General features: G+C 40.2%; 1 protein-coding gene across 1 annotated transcript in view; it reads left to right on the forward strand.

Annotated features, from left to right (window-relative positions):
• The window catches only part of SLC44A5 (solute carrier family 44 member 5), a 305,936-nt gene that overhangs the window by 251,836 nt on the left and 35,269 nt on the right, over window positions 1-18,831 (forward strand). Inside the window, exons 5-7 of the mRNA XM_036256317.1 lie at window positions 5,493-5,577; window positions 13,031-13,159; window positions 14,269-14,329. Of these exons, the coding sequence (XP_036112210.1) occupies window positions 5,493-5,577; window positions 13,031-13,159; window positions 14,269-14,329 (275 nt within the window). The remainder of the gene's footprint in view (window positions 1-5,492; window positions 5,578-13,030; window positions 13,160-14,268; window positions 14,330-18,831) is intronic.

The following is an 18,831-nucleotide window of genomic DNA, read 5'->3' on the forward strand; positions in this document are numbered from 1 at the left end:
AATGAATGGATAAAGAAAATTTGTGACAACATGGATAGATCTTGATTGCATTATGCTAAGTGAAATAAGTCAGAGAAAGACAAATACTGTATTATCTCACTTATATTTATAATCTAAAATAAGTGAACTCATGGAAACAGAACCAATTGGTGATTGCCAGATGCAGGGGTGAGGCATGTGATCAATGGATTTAATTGGTCAAAACATAAACCTTTCAGTTATAAGATGTGGGCCTGTAATGTATAGCATGGTGACTAGTTAATGATACATATTGTATGTCTGAAAGCTGCTAAGAGAGTAGATCTAAAATGTTCCCATCACAATAAAAAATTGTACCTATGTGAAGTAATAAATGTTAACTAAACGTATTTGGTAATCATTTTGAGATATATATAAAATCATTATGTAATACATCTTAAACTAATACAATGTTATATGTCAATTACATCTCAATAAAACTGCAAAAATTAAACTAGGAACTAGACAATAAATAAAGAAATCATGCCCCAGGCCAGTTTGGCTCAGTGATTAGAGCATCTGCCAATGGACCAGAGAGTCCCAGGTTTGGTTCCCACTAATGGCTCGTGCCTCGGTTGCAGTTTGTCTCTGGCCCCGGTTGGGGTCGTGTGGGTGGCAGCCACTTAATGTGTCTCTTTCACGTCGATGTTTCTCTCTCTCTCTCCCCCCTCTCTCCCTCCCGCTCTATCTGAAGATAAATGCAAAAATGTCCTTGGGTGAGGATAACAAAAAAAAGAATCATGGATTTCAATCTAGTGTGTTTGGCCCAGGGTGCTACTTTAAGAATAAAGTGTAATGCTGACAATCCCATGTGAAGCATTACACTCACCCCCACTATCTCTTCTCTAGTTACTTTCTGACACAAGACCTTGACTTACTGTCTTGGGTACTTAATCACTGCCTGAATTATCCTCATTATAAGTTTGTGTATTTCCCCTGCTAGAACCAACATTTTTTGAGATCAGTGACTTCCTCTGTCTTTTTTACTGTTTGTATCCTCGGCCTGTACAACACTGGCCTTGTAGTAGGTGCTCATTAAATTCATTGTTAAATGAATGAGAATAAAGGTGTAGCACAAATAAGAGAGTGCTTTGTTCCCAAGGTGGAGGTCAGTGTGAACATCTTAACCAAATTCTCATAACAACACTGCTAAGTGGGTGTCATCACTATTTGTCTCATTTAGAAAATTAGGAAACTGAAATTCAGAAAGTCTAAAGTACTTGTTCAGGTTCAACTGACTACTCAATGGCAAAAGTAACATGTTCTAGCCTCAAATCCTGTGCTCTTTGGGCTGTACATCGATAGAGCTACAGTGAAATTCGTTTTCCATGTTACATGTTTAATCTTGTCCTAAAGCTCTTGAACACAAACTGGTAAAAGGTATTATTAATTTTTTAAAAAAAAACACACAAATAAATGTGTATGTGTGTGTGTGTGTGTGTGTGCGTGTGCGTGTGCGTGTGTGTGTGTGTTTCCATTCCAAAATGAAATGCATTTCATCAGGATGTGTAAACTATTTAGGCACCCCAATAGATTTAGTCCAGAAAATACTTATTAGGCTGTAATGATTACAGTATTTGTACTTGTTAGTGCCATGATGTACCTAAGGCAACCCTTTGATTCTCAACTCTCAAAGACATTCCATGTAACAGCTTAAATCCCACGTTTAGAGACAGTGTGATGGTACTGGGCATGTAGAGTTCAGCCGTTTTTATTTATTGTTTTGCTTTGTTTATCCACGCCTAACCAAAGGACTCTAGGAGAAATACTGTGAGTTTTCTAAAATGTCAAAACAGATGCAACAGAGCCCTCAAGATAAAATGGAGTGCTTTGTTGAGGTGTAACTTTCTCTGCCTTTTGGGTTTCAGGGAAGTTATAATTGATGCTTGAGTATGACCCTTTTCTTTGAGATTTCCACTAAAAAGTGAGAACTCGATTGATTTTGATGCCACCTTCTGGCTACTACAAGAACTTCAGCTTGAAAAGATTGTTAAAACAACTTTGAACCTTGTCTGATAGCCCAGTTGCCCCGTCTGAGCTCTTCAGATAGGGAAACAGGAAAGATTAAGAGGGCAACGTTCTTCTATTTAAGTTTTGCATCAGTTTGGCATCTAAGTAAAACAGCATTTCCAATCTCACTAAAGAGAGAAGAACCAGGTTTCCCGTGGGCATCCAGTGGGGCCTCCGTCCTGTGGGGGTGACCAGGCTGTGCTGGCTGTCAGGTTTCACTACAGCATGAACGAGGGACGCTGGCTGTCAGCCGTCGGCTTTCAAAATGCCAGAATCTGAAGGGTTGTAGCTATCCCCAGAAGGTCAAATCAACAAAAGAGGCCTCTGTTTTTGCCTGTTTTTCTTGGTTGCTAGAATTCTAAGTGCATGTGTAAGGGAGAAGCACAGAATTGCTGATTTGCACTGTAGATCTGTATATAAACTTTCAGTTAATCTTGTTTTCAGCCACATTTCTCTTAACTCTGAGTCCAGCCTATCTCGTGATTTCTAACAGGCAAAATCATGTCCCACACTGTTCATAGCCTCTATGGTGCATTCACCACTCGACATGCTCTCCTATGCTTCCCGTCTTCCCCAAATTGCTGAACTTTCCTGTACAACTGTGAGCAGACTCCATGCTCCACAGCCTTAGCTGGAATGGTGAGGTGTATTCCTTTTTTTTTTTAACTGTTATGTTTTTGTTTTCATGAATCTTGGGAAAGAAGAAAGATGGGCTTCAGTGTGTGTTAGATCATCTTAAATGAGTAGTTTGCCCTTGCTTCTACTTTGCTGTTTCTTGGTGAAAATACAATTTCGGTTAAATGGTGAGTTACTGCCTCAGTGAGCTGCAAGCAACACCATCTCCTTTGTACCTTAGGAAGCTGAGCTCCACTGAGGTTTAAGGATATCAGTCAGACTATGATAGAATGACTACAAATTTGAGTTGAAAAACTAAGGATTCTAAGATTTTGAAAAAAACTTATTGCGGCATTTGTCTCATGGATTCTACAACCTTTGATAACTACATAGAATGGGCCACATGCTAGGATAAGAATTAACAAGGTAGGGATATAAAGATGAATAAGGTATAAACCTTACCCTTGAGGATAGCACAATCTAATGAATAGCTTGAGTTTATGTAGCATTTTGCAGGCTATGAATCAATTTTACCTATGGGGACTCTTGACACTTACTGATGTACCATTCACAGTTTTAACTACTCCTGAGAGACTCCAGTGATCCATGACATGCATTAGTGTATTCATTTGCTTAGGTACAAATTTGAGTCACATGCACCATGAGACTGTGTGGATGATATAGCTGTTTGGGTGATGAAAGAGACACACTGACTCCTGTGTAGTCCAGACGTGGCCTTATGTGTATCATGCGTGGATTTATAACCAGGTCTCCAGCCATCAGAACTTGATGGGGTTACAAACATGAAATGTATTTATTCTCCCCTGTCATTGCCTTTAACAATGTTCTTTCAAACCTCCCTTCTCACTTTGGCATCTCAGGTAGATTCTGTTGCTTTCTAGACACCCTCTGCTGTTACATACTTCAGTGTAGTCCAACGTAACATTTGAATCTCATATCTTCCCATCCCCCTGCTCAGGTTTTAAATCTGAAAGGGAACTTCAAGTGGAGGAGAGGGCCTGGTCTACTGTTCCCTTCTCTTCCCTCTCTCCTGGTTCTAGCTCGCTCTTTGTGTGGCGAGGGATGGAAGGAGAAGAGTCTATCACCTTTCTGGCCACTGTCTTAGCCCCATGTAGTGTTGCTACTACAGCTAAGATACAACTAACTGGCCACCAGGCATTCTCTTTGCGGTAAGCACCCAAAGCCTGCTTCTCTCATAGTGTCCAAGTGTGAAATATCTGGGGAGGTCCTCACTCAAAAGTTCTTTGATTTGAGAGATCGGTTTAGCTTGCCCTCCTCCCAAACCCCTTAGTCTCATCTCTGGTGATTCGCCTCCAGTCGCCACCATGGGACTGCAAGTCCATTTGCTTGACCTTACATCCTCCCACGACAGGCTACTTCAACAATGTCCTTTTCCTGCCCCGTTGGCTTTTTTTCAACTCTAAGGTGTCTTTAGGTCTCATTTCTCCCTGCTACAAGGGGCACGGAGGGCTGACTAATAAGTCTGCCACATAAGATGTGTCCAACTGGAAAATGAGATGCTGGTCTGTCCTTCCTACTGGTGCCCTCAGTCTCTATGAGAGATTCTCGCAGAGCCTTCTGTAATTTGGCATTGGGAAGAAACAGTCAGCCTTTCCATGAAGAGGGGATGGACAATCCTCTTAAATGTGATCATTGTATCCTGCCAACTCCACTGTCTGCAATCCACCTCCTCCCCCCGAATTTTGCTTAGTAGCTAAGAGCAAGAAGAGGCTGGAAGTGATACATGGGTCTGGTCCCACATTTTTTGTAGAGAGCGTTCTTGGTCTTTAGATTTGGATCCTACTTGGTGATTATGAGTAAGCAGAAAAAGTATCATTCAACAGCTAGTTACATATTTTATGTTATGTATGTAGTCCCATTAATTAATATGGGACTTGACAAGGTGCTGGGAACATTCTTCTCAAGTTTTTAGGGCTTCTCTGAAGGTATGGTTTATATACCACCTGTATCTGAATCTATTGGGGAAAAAACCTGAATTCCTGGGCTGCATATCCAGAGATTTGGGCTCTCAAATGTTGAGAAGGGGTCAGGAATCATGATTTTCAACAAACACTCCAAGTTTTACTGATGTATACTAAAGTTGGACAAGCACTTTATTTTGCGTCCTACCAACACCACTGTGAATTAGGTTAGGCTGGTATTATTCCAGTATACTGCTGAGGAAATTGAGATTCAAAAGAGAGCTATGGCATGCCAAATTCTAGGGATAATCATTATCAACCTGTCCTATTACCGTGCCGCTGACCATAATTTTGAACACAGAGGAAATGTTACTCAATTTATTTATCTTTATTTCAGATTATCAAAGTAAAACATGTTTATTTTAGGATATCCATAAGAGTACAAAAAATTAACTAAACAAATATAATCCCATCACTCAGATATAATAATTTGTTTCTGCATATCATGTTATACCTATTTTTGCAATTAAAATTAAGTCATATCTTAATACTCTTTAGAAACATGCTTCCTAAAATTAATATACTGGGACTTTCTTCGTCCATTTAATAGTTTCTTCAAAATTATTTTCAGTGACAATGTAGTTTTCCATTTTATGGATATAGAATTTATTTAACCAATCTCTACTGATGGACAATTTGATTATTTCAACTTTTTACCATTTCCAAATATTGCTTTAAATGTTAGGCCATTTAAAGGAAGGTTGGGGGTTCTATTGCAGCTATCTAGAGAAAATGAAGCCCATTTTTAAAGGTCATATTATATTAAAAGTGTACAGAGTCTGAAATGATATGGAACATTTCCACAGTCACTAGAAATTTTATTTTGTGCATTTTTTTTTTAAACAGGAACAAGAGCATTTTGTTTTACTTTAACCTGTTCAGCTGTACCAGTCCCTCTGTGCTGATAAGCCTACAGTGCCCTACTACACAGGTAAGGGAAAAAAAAAAAAACAGCCTAGCTCTTTTGTTAGCAATTTTGATCATTTCTGGATGGAAGAAGTTCAGAAATTTCATGTGAGTTCTGTGTACATGTGGTTAATGATGAATTTACAGAAAGTGGGAAGACATGAATGTGAGCTTATATTTCTTTATATGCAATCAAAATGAAACAGGATTCATCATTTTAGCCTCACTAAAGAACCTTGGTGATTATCTTGTCCAACCATCTATTTTTATAAATGAACAAACTACAGCCCAAGAAGTAGGGGTATTTTTCTCCAGATTAGTATTACACAGAGTAAAACTAGCTACTGTGAGCAATAAACTTCAGTTTTCCATTGACTGAACACAATAAAGTTGCTTTTTGGTCATGTGACAGTACAAGGCATTGTGGTCGGTGAGGATTCTCCTCCAGGCTCCTTTCGCCTTCAGTCCTTAGCATCTGCATCCAGCTGCCAGAGGAAACAGAGAGGATGACTAAAGCAACCTGCTCATAAAAGCCTCGGATCAGAAGTGTCACACGTTACATTTCCACTCATATGCCATCAACACATTAGTTGTATATGTTCACGTCTAAATGCAAGAAGAAAGGAATCAAGCAAGGTAGCTGTGGGCTGAACAGCCTCCTCCATGCCACGGAACAAATGGAGCAAGAGGGCACATTTCAATGAGTAACTACTCATTGTTGTTCCATGGTCCCTCTGTCCTCCAGAACATCCATCTTCTCAAGGGAGACAACAAAGAGTCCCAAAGTCCAGGATCTATGGGTGATGCATAGCCTCTCTGTCAGGTCTCAACACTTAATGCACAATGGGAATTGGGGTTAAGGAAATTAACTCCCATTCAGAAAGGGAGGTGTGATAAATACACAGCAGTCTCTGGTGCATGGCACTGGAGAAGAGTCTTTTATTCCACCTGGACTGTGTTCTTTGAGAGGAACTCCCTAATCCATTGCATCCAGCTGTCCTTTGCTCGACCACCTGGAAGGCTATTTCCTGTTCATTAGCCTCCAGGCCACACCATTGCTGAGCACTGGAAATATGCTCTCTTGGGGGCCTGTATAGCTTTGACACTCTCTTCTTCTTGGGTAAGTTTTAGCACCTCAAACACCATTTTATCCATCAAAGACCTTTTTAGGTTAACTCGTGAATTCTTTGCCAGTACAACTACCTCAAAAACTTAGTAGCTACTGACTTGCTTCTCTTTGGTTCCATGTGCCAGTAAACCAACACCCAAAGATCTTTCCTAGAATTTGTTTGTAGATCTGCTTTCTTCCTCATCTCTGTCAAAGATTTCTGATACCGTATTTCCTGCTGAGACCAAAACCAACTTGGGATATTGACACCTTAGTTCTGTGACCACCTCTACCACAGACCTTGTTTTCTACTGCAGCCACCCACTGCCAAGGTCAAATCCTTGATCTTGTCAGTGCTGATGATTGCCGCCCAGTGTAATCTCTTATTTCAAACATCCCCCTGTCTGGTCATGTCAGCCACTCTAACATTCTGATGATTCTTCTACCTCACCAGGACCTATGAACCTCTGATCCTAACCCCTTCACAGTGTCCCTCAGATCTCTCATGCTTGCATCTCCCTCTTTACTTGACTTACACTCCACGGCCACTCTTTAAAATCACTCCTTTATGTAAACCCTCAATTTCTTTGTCTCCCTCATTTAGTTTAATTTCCTGGCAAAACCTCATCCCTGGCTAAATGCAGCTCTCTGTATTTTCTCAGAGGAAACACACACAACAGTCCTTTAAACTCAGGACCACTACCCTCAAGTTGGGCCCTCATTGCTGTCCCACAACCACACTATAGACCCCTTGGCCGTTTGCTGGCCTGCTGGCCTAGAAAACAATCTCACCCCTTTTCCTCTCACCTCAAACCTCCAAGACCTCCTTCCCAGTGTTCACAGCAGCCTCGGACTTTGCCTCCTCTCTCACTGAGGAAGTACAGACGCTCAGAAGACAATTTTTAAAAGCTCGCACACTGACATCCTCTTGGGCCATAGATCTCATCTTGTCTCACACACCCAAGCCCACCACTCCAGACATTTTCTGTTTTTTTCCTTTTTATCACCACTTTCTTTCTCTACTAAATCAGCCCTATCAGTATACAAACATGCTATTATTTCTTCCATCTTAAGAAATTATCTTCTTGATCCCACATCCTTTTCCAGCTACTGCTCCATATTTTTGTGCCTCTTTTTTTTTTTTTTACAAAACTCATTAAAAGAATATGTCTAAATCCTTCTCATTCTCATTCAGGCTTTTATTGCTACTCCAATTTCCTCCAAATGAAACCATTGACCTCCATATTATTGAACCAGTGGTCAATTCTCCATCTACATGCACTTGATCAAACAGCATTGTTTAATCAATCTCTCCTCCTTAAAGAACTTTGTTCATTTGGCTTCCAGTGCACAGCATTTTTTAAGTATTTCCTCCAAACTCTCTGGTTGCTCCCTATCAGTGTCCTTTGCTGATTTCTGTGCATCTTCCCAAGATCTTCTAAGCGTTGGAGTTCCCCCTCCACCACGCTCATTCCTCTTTGAAACCTACACTCACTCCTTCGGCAGTCTCACCTAGTCTTGGGGTTTTCACACCACCTACATGCTGCTTTCCCTAATGTATATCTCCAAATACGTCTGCCCCCTGAACCCCAGATCTTTATACGCAGCCACCTAAGCAATGTCACTACATGGATAGTTATAGTTGGTATCTCAAATTAACATGTGCAAAACTCAACTTCTAATCTCTGACTTCACCCCTAAAATTGTTTCCCAACCCCAACAGTCTTCCCTATTTCAATTAAGGACAGCTCTAAACGCCATGGAATCATTTTGGGTTTTGTTTGTTTGTTTGTTTTTTTATCCTCACCCGAGGACACCTTTCCATTTTTTGTTCAGATAGAATGGGAGGGAGAGAGAGGAAGAGAGAGAGAGAGAGAGAGAGAAACATTGACATGAAAGAGACACATCAAGTAGCCGTCATCTGCATGACCAACCAGGGCAGGGGACAAACTGCAACCGAGGTACATGCCCTTAGCGGGAACCGAACCCGGGTCTCTCTGGGCCACAGGCCAACGCTCTAACCGCTGAGCCAAACCAGCCAGAGCTTGGATTCCTCTTTCTTTCACACTTATGTGTTAGCTGCCAGCTAATTCCTCTGGTCTCCACTGAAGATCTAACCTGGGCCAAACCACTTTTCACCACCTCTTTTTTTTTTTTTTTCAAGGAACCGTACATTTATTTTTCTAGATAAGTGCAGTGACCCCCTGACTGATCTCTCTGCCTCTATCCTTGCCCCCACTAATCCCAAACCCTTACAGTCTTTTTTGCACCCAGCAGCCAGTGTGATCCTGTTAATATAAGTCACACCATGTCTCTCCTTTGCTCGCCCTCCACCCCCATAACTTCCCAAGTTAGTCAGATTAAAAGTCAAAATTCTAACAATGGCCTACAAGATCCTTCACTGGCTGTCCGACTCTCTGACCACTTGGGCTTTTACTCCCCTTGCACTTGAGTCATACTGGCCATTGGTTGTCTTCAGAGGACCCAAGAAAGCTCCTTCCTGAGAGCCTTAGATTTTGCCGCTCTCCCAGACTGCAGTACTCCTTTAGGTGACTATGGCTTGATCACTAGTCTTCTTTCAGACTTTCTTCAAATGTTCCTTTTTTAGTGGAGCCTTCCTTGACTATGTAAAATTGGCATCCCGCTCTGGCCAGTTTGAGTCAGCGGTTAGAGGGTCGGCCAGCGGACCACAGAGTCCCAGGTTTGGTCCCCACTAAGGGCACGTATGTACCTGGGTTGTGGTTCTTCCCGGGCCCCTGTTGGGGTCGTGCAGGTGGCAACCAGTCAATGCGTCTCTCTCACATTGATGTTTCTCTCTCTCTCTCTTCCTCCCTCTCTCCCTCCCACTCTATCTAAAAATAAATGCAAAAATGTCCCCGGGGATAAAAAAAAATAATTAATTAATTAATTAAAATAAAATTGGAGTCCCACCCAGCCAACTTTCATCCTCCAGCCTCCTTTCTAGTTCTTTTTTTATAGCATTTATTACCATATTATAACAAACAATTTTACTTATTTGTTGTTACCTGTCCCCACCTACTAGAAGATAAACTGCTTGAGGGCAAGGATTTTTTTTTTTTTATCTTCACCCGAGGATATTTTTTCCATTTTTTGTACAGATAGAGTGGGAGGGAGAGAGAGGAAGGGAGAGAGAGTGAGAAACATCGACGTGAAGGGACACATCGAGTGGCTGTCACCCGCACGACCAACCAGAGCCGGGGACAAACTGCAACCGAAGTACGTGCCCTTAGCGAGAACCGAACCCGGGTCTCTCCGGACCACAGGCCGACGCTCTAACCGCTGAGCCAAACTGGCCAGGGCGAGGGCAAGGATTTTTATCTGGTTTGTTTGATATTATACCTGCGTGCCTAGGATGGGCTCAGAGTAGGTGATCAGTAAATATTTGTGGAAGGAAGGAAGGAAGGAAGGAAGGAAGGAAGGAAGGAAGGAAGGAAGGAAGGAAGGAAGGAAGGAAGGAAGGAAGGAAGGAAGGAATATCTTCCTACTCCCAGTCTATGAATTGTTCTGCTATACTATACAAATGTATCATTCCCATGATGAAACAAAAAATAAGTCCTTGTACATTATGCTTTTTTGTTGTTTCAGAAATTATTTACTAGATCATTCTTTCTTCATTGCACATATAGTGTTTTAACCTTCAATATAACTCTGTTCCACTCACCAAATTATAATTTGTATTAGAATGTTAAACATATATGAATTGAATGTAATAAATTACTGATAAAGAATTTCTACATTCAGCCCAGCTGGTGTGGCTCAGTGGTTGAGCATCGACCTATGCACCAAGAGGTCACCTGTTAGATCCCCAGTCAGGGCACATGCCCAAGTTGTGGGTTTGATCCCCAGTGGGGAGCATGCAGGAGGCGGCCAGTTGATGTTCTCTCTCATCGATGTTTCTATCTCTCTCTCCCTCTTTCTTCCTCTCTCTCTAAAATCAATAAAAAAGAAGAAAAAAAGAGAACTTCTACATTCAAAGTACCTCTTTGTGGTTACTCAAAGGATCAGAACTGAGTCAGAATATATTTTAGCTGATAATAATGCAGACGTACTTTTAGTCTGGCAGGCAATAGTTTATCTACTGATCCAAGCCACATTTTTAGGGATTATGTTTTTTGTTAACTGTCAGCATGGTCCAGACATGTGTCATAAGCATTTAAAGGACAGAGTGTGATCAATTAGGATACCCAACCTCAATGTGACCTTCATTTTTGGCTAATTATGTGTTGATTGCTACTAATCAGCACCCTATTTGAAGTGAACGAATTGGTCTGATGGAAAGAGAGAGTAAAGAGCTGTTGCTGTATTGTTTTCTAACAGCTCACTTTGTGTCTGGAATGAAATTTGATGGGCTTCTCTTTAACAAACCACTTTTATAGCATTTAATTACTCTCTTTTATGTGTTGCATGCACAGGACTTTTACATAAGTAATACACATTGCATGTGTATGTATTTTAAAATATAGAAATCATCATGGTCCTAACTCAGTAATTCCTACCATCATTTAAAGTCTGAAAAAAACATTAGTACTTTCAGTATTCACTTTTATAGATCCATTTAAATGTATCCAATAGGGGAACTCGTTATCTTTCAAAGTCATTTAGTAAATGTCAAAGTCTAGTTGTCTGAGGTAGCTCCTAATAGGGTAATTATTTATTCAGCTTAGCTGTAATCAGAGTGAATTTTTTTTTTTTTTTTTACTTTTTTTTTTATTGATTGATTTTTGAGAGAGAGGAAGTGAGAGGGAGAAAGAGAGAACATCAACTGGCCGCCTCCTGCATGCCCCCACTGGGGATCGGGCCCACAACCTGGGCATGTGTCCTGACCAGGAATCGAACTGGTGACCTGTTGGTGCATGGGTCGACGCTCAACCCTGAGCCACACCGGCCGGACCAGAGTGAATTTTTGACATTTGTATTAATACCCTTAGCCTCCTTCAGAAAAAAAAAAAAAAAAAAATAGCATATTAGATGTTGTGAATACCTCTAAACAGAAAGATATCTGTGAAACTTCTGATAATTCCTCTAGAGGTGTCTGAGTGTGTGTGTGTGTGTGTGTGTGTACACATGTGTATGAGAGTCTGAGAAAGAGAAAATACATATGGAGGTATGAATGTGGAGATGGATTGTCAAAACTTCTAGAAGGAATTAGTTTGCTGCTACTACAAAACAATGTCAACTGTGAGATTTCAGCTGTTTGTTTAGTTATCCACCTACTGCCTTAGTTTTGGGGTTGACACCAAATGTCCTTGTGTACGGCAGAAACATGACCCAAAGATAAGGAGGTGTAAGCTCAGCGGCAGTGTTTCTACCTAATTGCAGTGGAGGTTGAGCTAGAATCTGGCCAGTAGGAATAGATAGCAAAGCTTACAGCCGGGGGATGGAGCGAGTCAGGGTGGAGAAAACTTTCACAAGGAGGAACTGAAGGTGGAGGAGAGTATGTGCAAAAATTGACTGCAACTCTCATGACTTAATATGGTTTTGTTTTTTTTTACAAAGAACAATAAACCCAATAGAGTGCATCTTTTTTTTATTTGGCTTTCTCTTTGTGGAGTTACTAATTTGATTTCAATCACTTCATGGTGGCTCTGTGGACTAGCACAGGGATTGGGTTTGGCATTAATAGGTCCCCAGAGTTCATTAACATGAAATAATTGCATTGGTGACCTCTCTGCCCACATCTGACTGGTGTTGCTAAAAGACTATAATAACGATTGATTGCCACAAGTAGTCCTCATTTTGTTAGTTTCTTATGGTAATAAAACCCCAATTATGTTTTGAGAATTGTTAAGAATTCACTGACACTGATAGTTATTAGTGGCATGAAGTTATCAATGTTTGGTGCATTTTTAATCATTTTATTCAAATATAGGAAAGGAAACAAGATTGTAACCTTGAAAATGCATACACTACACAGGCAAAATTGATGAAATCTGAATAAGGTTAATCGATTGTAATATAATCAATTTCCTGATGGTGATATTCTACTACAGTTATGCAATATTACCATTGGGCAAAACTGGGTGAAAGGTATATGGAATCTGTTATTTCTCACAGCTGCATGTAGATCTAAAATTATCTGAAAATCAGAAGTTAAAAATAAGTCCATATTTTACAGTATCTTATCGTTGTAACAGAACATCAACAGCAAAGGGCAAGGAGCAGAGATTGATAACCAGTACATGAAATTTCATTTCTTGCCATAAGATTAGAAAGTTGATTTAGTTTCTTAGGTGGAAAATGGTTCTTGTTCTTTATCATGGTGGGTAATTTAGATGTCTAACCTTATAGATACTTCCTTGGTTTATTCAGCTCAATTCAGTTTCCACCATTGTGTCTCTTTAATTCACAGATCTGTGTCTCCAAGTGCCCAGAAAAATTTTTAACCTATATGGAAATGCAATTTCCATACTCAAAAGACAGACGCTATTTGAAATATTACAGCCAGTTCTGCAAGTCCCCTATTGTTCACCCTGCAAAGGTATGTGTGTTCCGTTTATAAATTTTAAAAAGAATATAAATTTTGTTTCATTCTCAAATGTTAAACATGAACATTTATAACTGGAAAAGCTCCCAAATCGAGGAAGTGATTACTAAAGTTACCATTCCATTAGAACATGTGCACAGATGCATGTATCCATAAAAAACACACATATCACCCTGGCCAGTTTGGCTCAGCGGTTAGAGCGTCGGCCTGCGGTCAGGAGAGACCCGGGTTCGGTTCCCACTAAGGGCATGTACCTCGGTTGCAGTTTGTCCCCGGCCCTGGTTGGTCGTGCGGGTGGCAGCCACTCGATGTATCCCTTTCATGTCGATGTTTCTCTCTCTCTCTCTCTTCCTCTCTCTCCCTCCCACTCTATCTGTGCAAAAAATGGAAAAAATGTCCTCGGATGAGGATAAAAAAAACAAACAAACACATACCATTTATAGTGTATCATTTTGTAGACTTGGGGGGTTATGCAAGAAAGTTAAGTCTGGTAAGTCAGCTCCAACTCTTCCCTGGTACCAACTAATTCTATACTTGGATGGGTGTTTTGGCTGTCAAGAGCTAAGAGCTAATGTCATGCACTGTCACCATTTCATTAATGCAGTGATGAAGCCCCATGGTCACTTAATAATGAGTAGAATTTTACTTTGAACCCTGGTTTTATAATTTTTCATTTAAAAAAAAAAATCCCAAAGCCCTAACTAAGTTTATGATTTATAAAGGAATTCTAAAACTTAATTATGTTAATAAGTATTAATGGCTTCCAAATGAGAGAAGATACTGTTTTCCCAGAAGAAAAGTGAAGGTTTAGAGACTCAGAGTGTGACTAAGATTAAGATAGATACTTTTAGAGGTGTGCCTTGGTTTCAGAGGGTCTGGTTTTATTATTGTTGATTCAATTGAACTGCAGTTAGGGCATTTAAGAGCATTTGTCAACCAAGTATGTTGGTGTGATAATCTTACATTACTTTTACTTGGGGAGTAATTGGAATAATGAGATTGTTATGCAACTGAATTTATAATGGACAAAATTTTTATATTGAGAGTATAAGTGGTTGTCACATAGCCTTTGAAATGTTAACATACTCTTCCTTCCATTTTAGTCTCTCTCACAAATAGTAATGGATGATGATTGTCCAACAGCGATTTTTCCAAGCAAACCTTGTAAGTGGTTATTATTTTACCTAAGAAACACAGAATTTATAAAGAAGTTATTTATTTCAATTTCCTCACTTCACAATACAAGAAACTGAGGCCAAGAATGATACTATGACTGGCCCGAGATCCCAGAGTTAGTTAGGAAGGGAGCCAAAGCTAAAACCCATTCTCTTGACACTGGCTGGGGTATTTCCACTGAGTTATGTGAGTTGGGGGGTTTGCTGCATAAACACACATACACACGAAGATTGAAAATTGATTTTTGAAAACCCAATCAGATTTATTATTTGGAGCTCTATGAACACACGTAAGCACACACAGAGACACATATTTACACACCAACCCCGGAATTCAGGCAAAAAGTTTATTCAGAAATTACTTGGGGAATGATGGTAGGATATATACTTATCTTCATAATTCGAAATTGAAATATTTACATGTCTCCTGAATGAATCAGTATTTTATTTCTTTAAAATTTATTTAATTCTATTTAGAAGAAAATAAAATAATCACTCATTTTCCTTTCTTATGGATATAATTCTAACTATAGAAAAAAATCTTTACAAAAATATGTTCACCACAATGTTATCCAAAAGGACCCCCTCAAAAAAGGAAGAAAAAGGAAATACTGCAATGACTAAGAGCAAGAGAATGCTCAAATAATTTGATATATCAATAAATGAAATATTTTAGAATTATTAAATATAAATATTATGTAATATAATATTAAATAAAATGCACAATTCTATATGCATTCGAATGAGAAGCATGTATACATGAAAATAAATTTAAAAACTATTCAAAGAGCTCCGGCCGGTTTGGCTCAGCGGTTAGAGTGTCAGCCTGCAGTCCAGAGAGATCAGGGTTCGGTTCCCGCTAAGGGCGCGTACCTCAGTTGCAGTTTGTCCCCGGCCCTGGTTGGTCATGCGGGTGGCAGCCACTCAATGTGTCCCTTTCACGTCGATGTTTCTCTCTCTCTCTTCCTCTCTCTCCCTCCCACTCTATCTGAACAAAAAATGTCCTCGGGTGAGGATTAAAAAAAAAAAACTATTCAAAGGAAAAGATTGGAAAGAAAATTGCTAAAATATTAATTAGTTGTTTTGGAGGTGGCAAAACACTGGAATTTTTCTCTTTTCTTTCTTCTTTTTTTCTCTTCCTCTGTTTTTTTCCACAATGAGTATATATTTCTCTTAAAATGGACGAAAGCCAGTATACTCAGGTTTGAGTAGAAAGTCGGGTGGAAGTTGAAGTACCTACCACCAAACGCAATGTCTTGTAGGCTCCCATCACTCTTCTCTGGGTCATTAAAGACTCTAGCAAAGATGTAGGTTTTGCAAGCAATTGCATTTTACCAGGAAGCCCTAGGCAGCCAGTGTCTGTAGCCAAGAATATTATAAACTTTTATGCAAAAAGTAAAAATGACTCTTCAGTCACTGAAGACATAACAGGTACAAAAATGTATAAGACATAGTCCCTGCCCTTATGAGTTTGGTTAAATCTCATGATATAAAATGTACATTAGTGATACATAAGTGAATAAAGCATAATCCCTCACAGTCTAGTGAAGGGGACATTAATATAAACATTGTAACCAATACGTATTCCCCCTAGTATGGGATTAAGTATAGTTACTTAATAGAATAGTATGCAGCTAATAAAATTCACTCATTAAAAAGTTTATAAAAAAAAATGAGTAACATTAAAATAATTTAAAAAACAAGGGAAAACACTGCAAGTACTATATAGTTATAACTAAAAAAATGTCTTGCCCTGGCCAGTTAGTTCAGTGGTTAGAGCACCAGCCTGCGGACCAGAGAGTCCCAGGTTCGGTTCCCGCTAAGGGCACAAACCTCGGTTTCGGTTCGTCCCCAACCCCGGTTGGGGTCGTGTGGGTGGCAGCCAGTCAATGTGTCTCTCTCACATTGATGTTTCTCTGTCTCTCTTCCTCCCGCTGAATCTGAAGATAAATGCAAAAATGTCCTCGGGTGAAGATTAAAAAGAATAATTTTTTGTAGGAGAAAGATTGAAAGGAAAATGAGTACACTGTGGGTGGTAGAACTATGTATAGTTTTGTATCTTCATATTTTCTTTATTTTCCAAATACATAACGTGAAGAGTTATATTTAAGGAGTGGGAGGGGAAGGAGTAGACGGAAAGGTAGGGGGAGGGCAGCGGAGGACCTGGGTGGGTAAGGCAAAGAAGGCAGTTTCGAAAGGCAGGGGTGATCTACCGTGTCAAAGACTCAGAAAAGTTAACCCATTCAACAGCAAATGTTTCCTGAGTTCCACCATGTACCAAGCGCTGTGCTTGGTAATGGGATCAAGCAGGATGAAGACTAAAACATATTTGGAGGTTTTGAGAATTAGGAGGTCGTTCAGATCACTGGCGGGACAATTCCATTGGGGAGGGGGCGGAAATATGATTGTTAAGAGAGAATAGAAGCAGAGGGTAGAGATGCCAGTTGTGCCAGCGGATGGGGGTGGATAGGAAGGTGAATGAAGGACTCAGCCAGGAAAATCAGCGAAGGCTTTATAAGACACAGTTCTTCCTTTCCGGTATCAACTGCTTTAATATGTTCAGGTCTAAACTCTATATGAACCCACAGAAATCTGTGATGCTTTGTTGAGTCGCAACCTCCTGGAGCTTCCCAGGAGAAATCTGAAACTAGCTCTCAAGCACAGAGGGCAGAGAGACAGGAGAAAAGTCAGGCTTAATCAGCAAGGGATCTTACCTAGTAGGCTTGTCTTGGGTGACCCCAAGACACGTAGTTTTCTGTACCCAACTGCCAAATCTTAAAAGTTTATATAGAGGCCTTAATGGGGGTCAGTCCCATGGCCAGTCCAGAGGTTCTCGTCACCATATTTCTGTCTCAAGACTGTGTTCTTAGGCAGCTTCTCGCTTGGAAAAGGCAAACAGAGCACATTCCAAACACGGGAGGGAGTGGAGGGCCTCCGGTTGCCCGGGTCCAGCTAGTGGGTCAAACCAGAGGTCACACCTTTCTGTGACCTTCTCTGGTGACCATGACTGGCTCTTACAATCACTTGGTCTCTTCTTTTGCACTGTGCCCTAAGGAGTCAGCAGGGAGGTTCGCCAGCGTGGAGGTGGCGTGTTTGGTGGCTGCATGGCTGCATTCCAGGCAAGCGCCACAGCAACAATACAGGCACATGCAAGGTTAAGACAAGCATTTCCAAATCAGGGACAACAAGAGGCTCGTGATCTGCACAATTGATTTACTGAGTCCCCTAGACGGGGAGTCAGATCACTCAGGACATTTACTTATATCCTCATGTGATTTAATAAACATGGTATAATAACACACTCATAGGTGTGACTATGCAATATATAAAATATGTTATATATTCATGTTACATTTTTTTTATCTATTTAACGGGTGCCTATAAAAATCTACTTGTCTTGCAGCCACCAAAACAAACCTTATACATTCCTTTGCTTATTCAACCGGCCACTACCAATCTGAAGTGGTCTGCCTTTTTCTTCCATCTCTCCTTGCCCTCCACGTTTGGGGGCTCATTTTAGACTTGCATTCAGGAAGCTCCCAGACAGATTTATGAGCCAACATGCTTCCTATAAGAAAAAATATAGAAATGATCTATTTCTGATTTTTCCCCACTTCATTTAAAATTGGGGTTTAAAGATATTTTTAGTAATACAGACTTGTAAAGGGGCAAGAGTTCTATTTAATCAAAATAAGGATACAGAAGGTTGAACGGTGAGTTAACTCTTTTCAGAAACTGTGCTAGTCTACAAAGTGTGGGCATTTTTGGATAGCTTTAGTATTTTCATTTTCAGCCCCTCTCCAAAGCCATGTAAATGAGAAAGGTAGAAGGAAGACAAATTATTGAGGCTTTACAAATAAGACATGCAGTTGTCTAGTACCTAAAATTTGAGCTAGTTTCTATCTCCCAAGAAATGATTCACTAATCTCTAATTTTCAAGGTTTTACTCAAGAAAGGAGTAACTAAACTTTTTTTAAAAATAAAAATAGCCCTGGCCAGTTTTGCTCAGTGGTTAGAGTGTCGGGCTGCTGTTCAGAGAGACCCGGGTTCAGTTCCCGCTAAGGGCATCTACCTTGGTTGCAGTTTGTCCCTGGCCCTGGTTGGGTCGTGCAGGTGGCAGCCACTCAATGTGTCCCTTTCATGTTGATGTTTCTCTCTCTCTCTCTCTCTCTCTCTCTCTCTCTCTCTCTCTCTCTTCCTCCCTCCCTCCCTCCCTCTCTCTCCCTCCCACTCTATCTGAACAAAAAAACGAAAAAATGTCCTCTGGTGAGGATAAAACAATAATAATAAAAAAAATAAAAAATAAAAATAAACTCATTCAGTCATACAAGTAAATGTAACCTTTTAAAACATGTGTTTACCATGAAAGATGCAGTATCAGTGTTCTTTTTTTCAAACCAGGACTGTGTATCTTACTTGATGAATGTACCATGTAGAAAATAATCGAGTTTAGAATGTAGCTTCAGATTGTCATCATATTTGCTTTCTATG

This window comes from Molossus molossus, unplaced genomic scaffold (genome assembly GCF_014108415.1).
Source record: "Molossus molossus isolate mMolMol1 unplaced genomic scaffold, mMolMol1.p scaffold_m16_p_12, whole genome shotgun sequence".
Classification (NCBI taxonomy): Eukaryota; Metazoa; Chordata; class Mammalia; order Chiroptera; family Molossidae; genus Molossus; species Molossus molossus.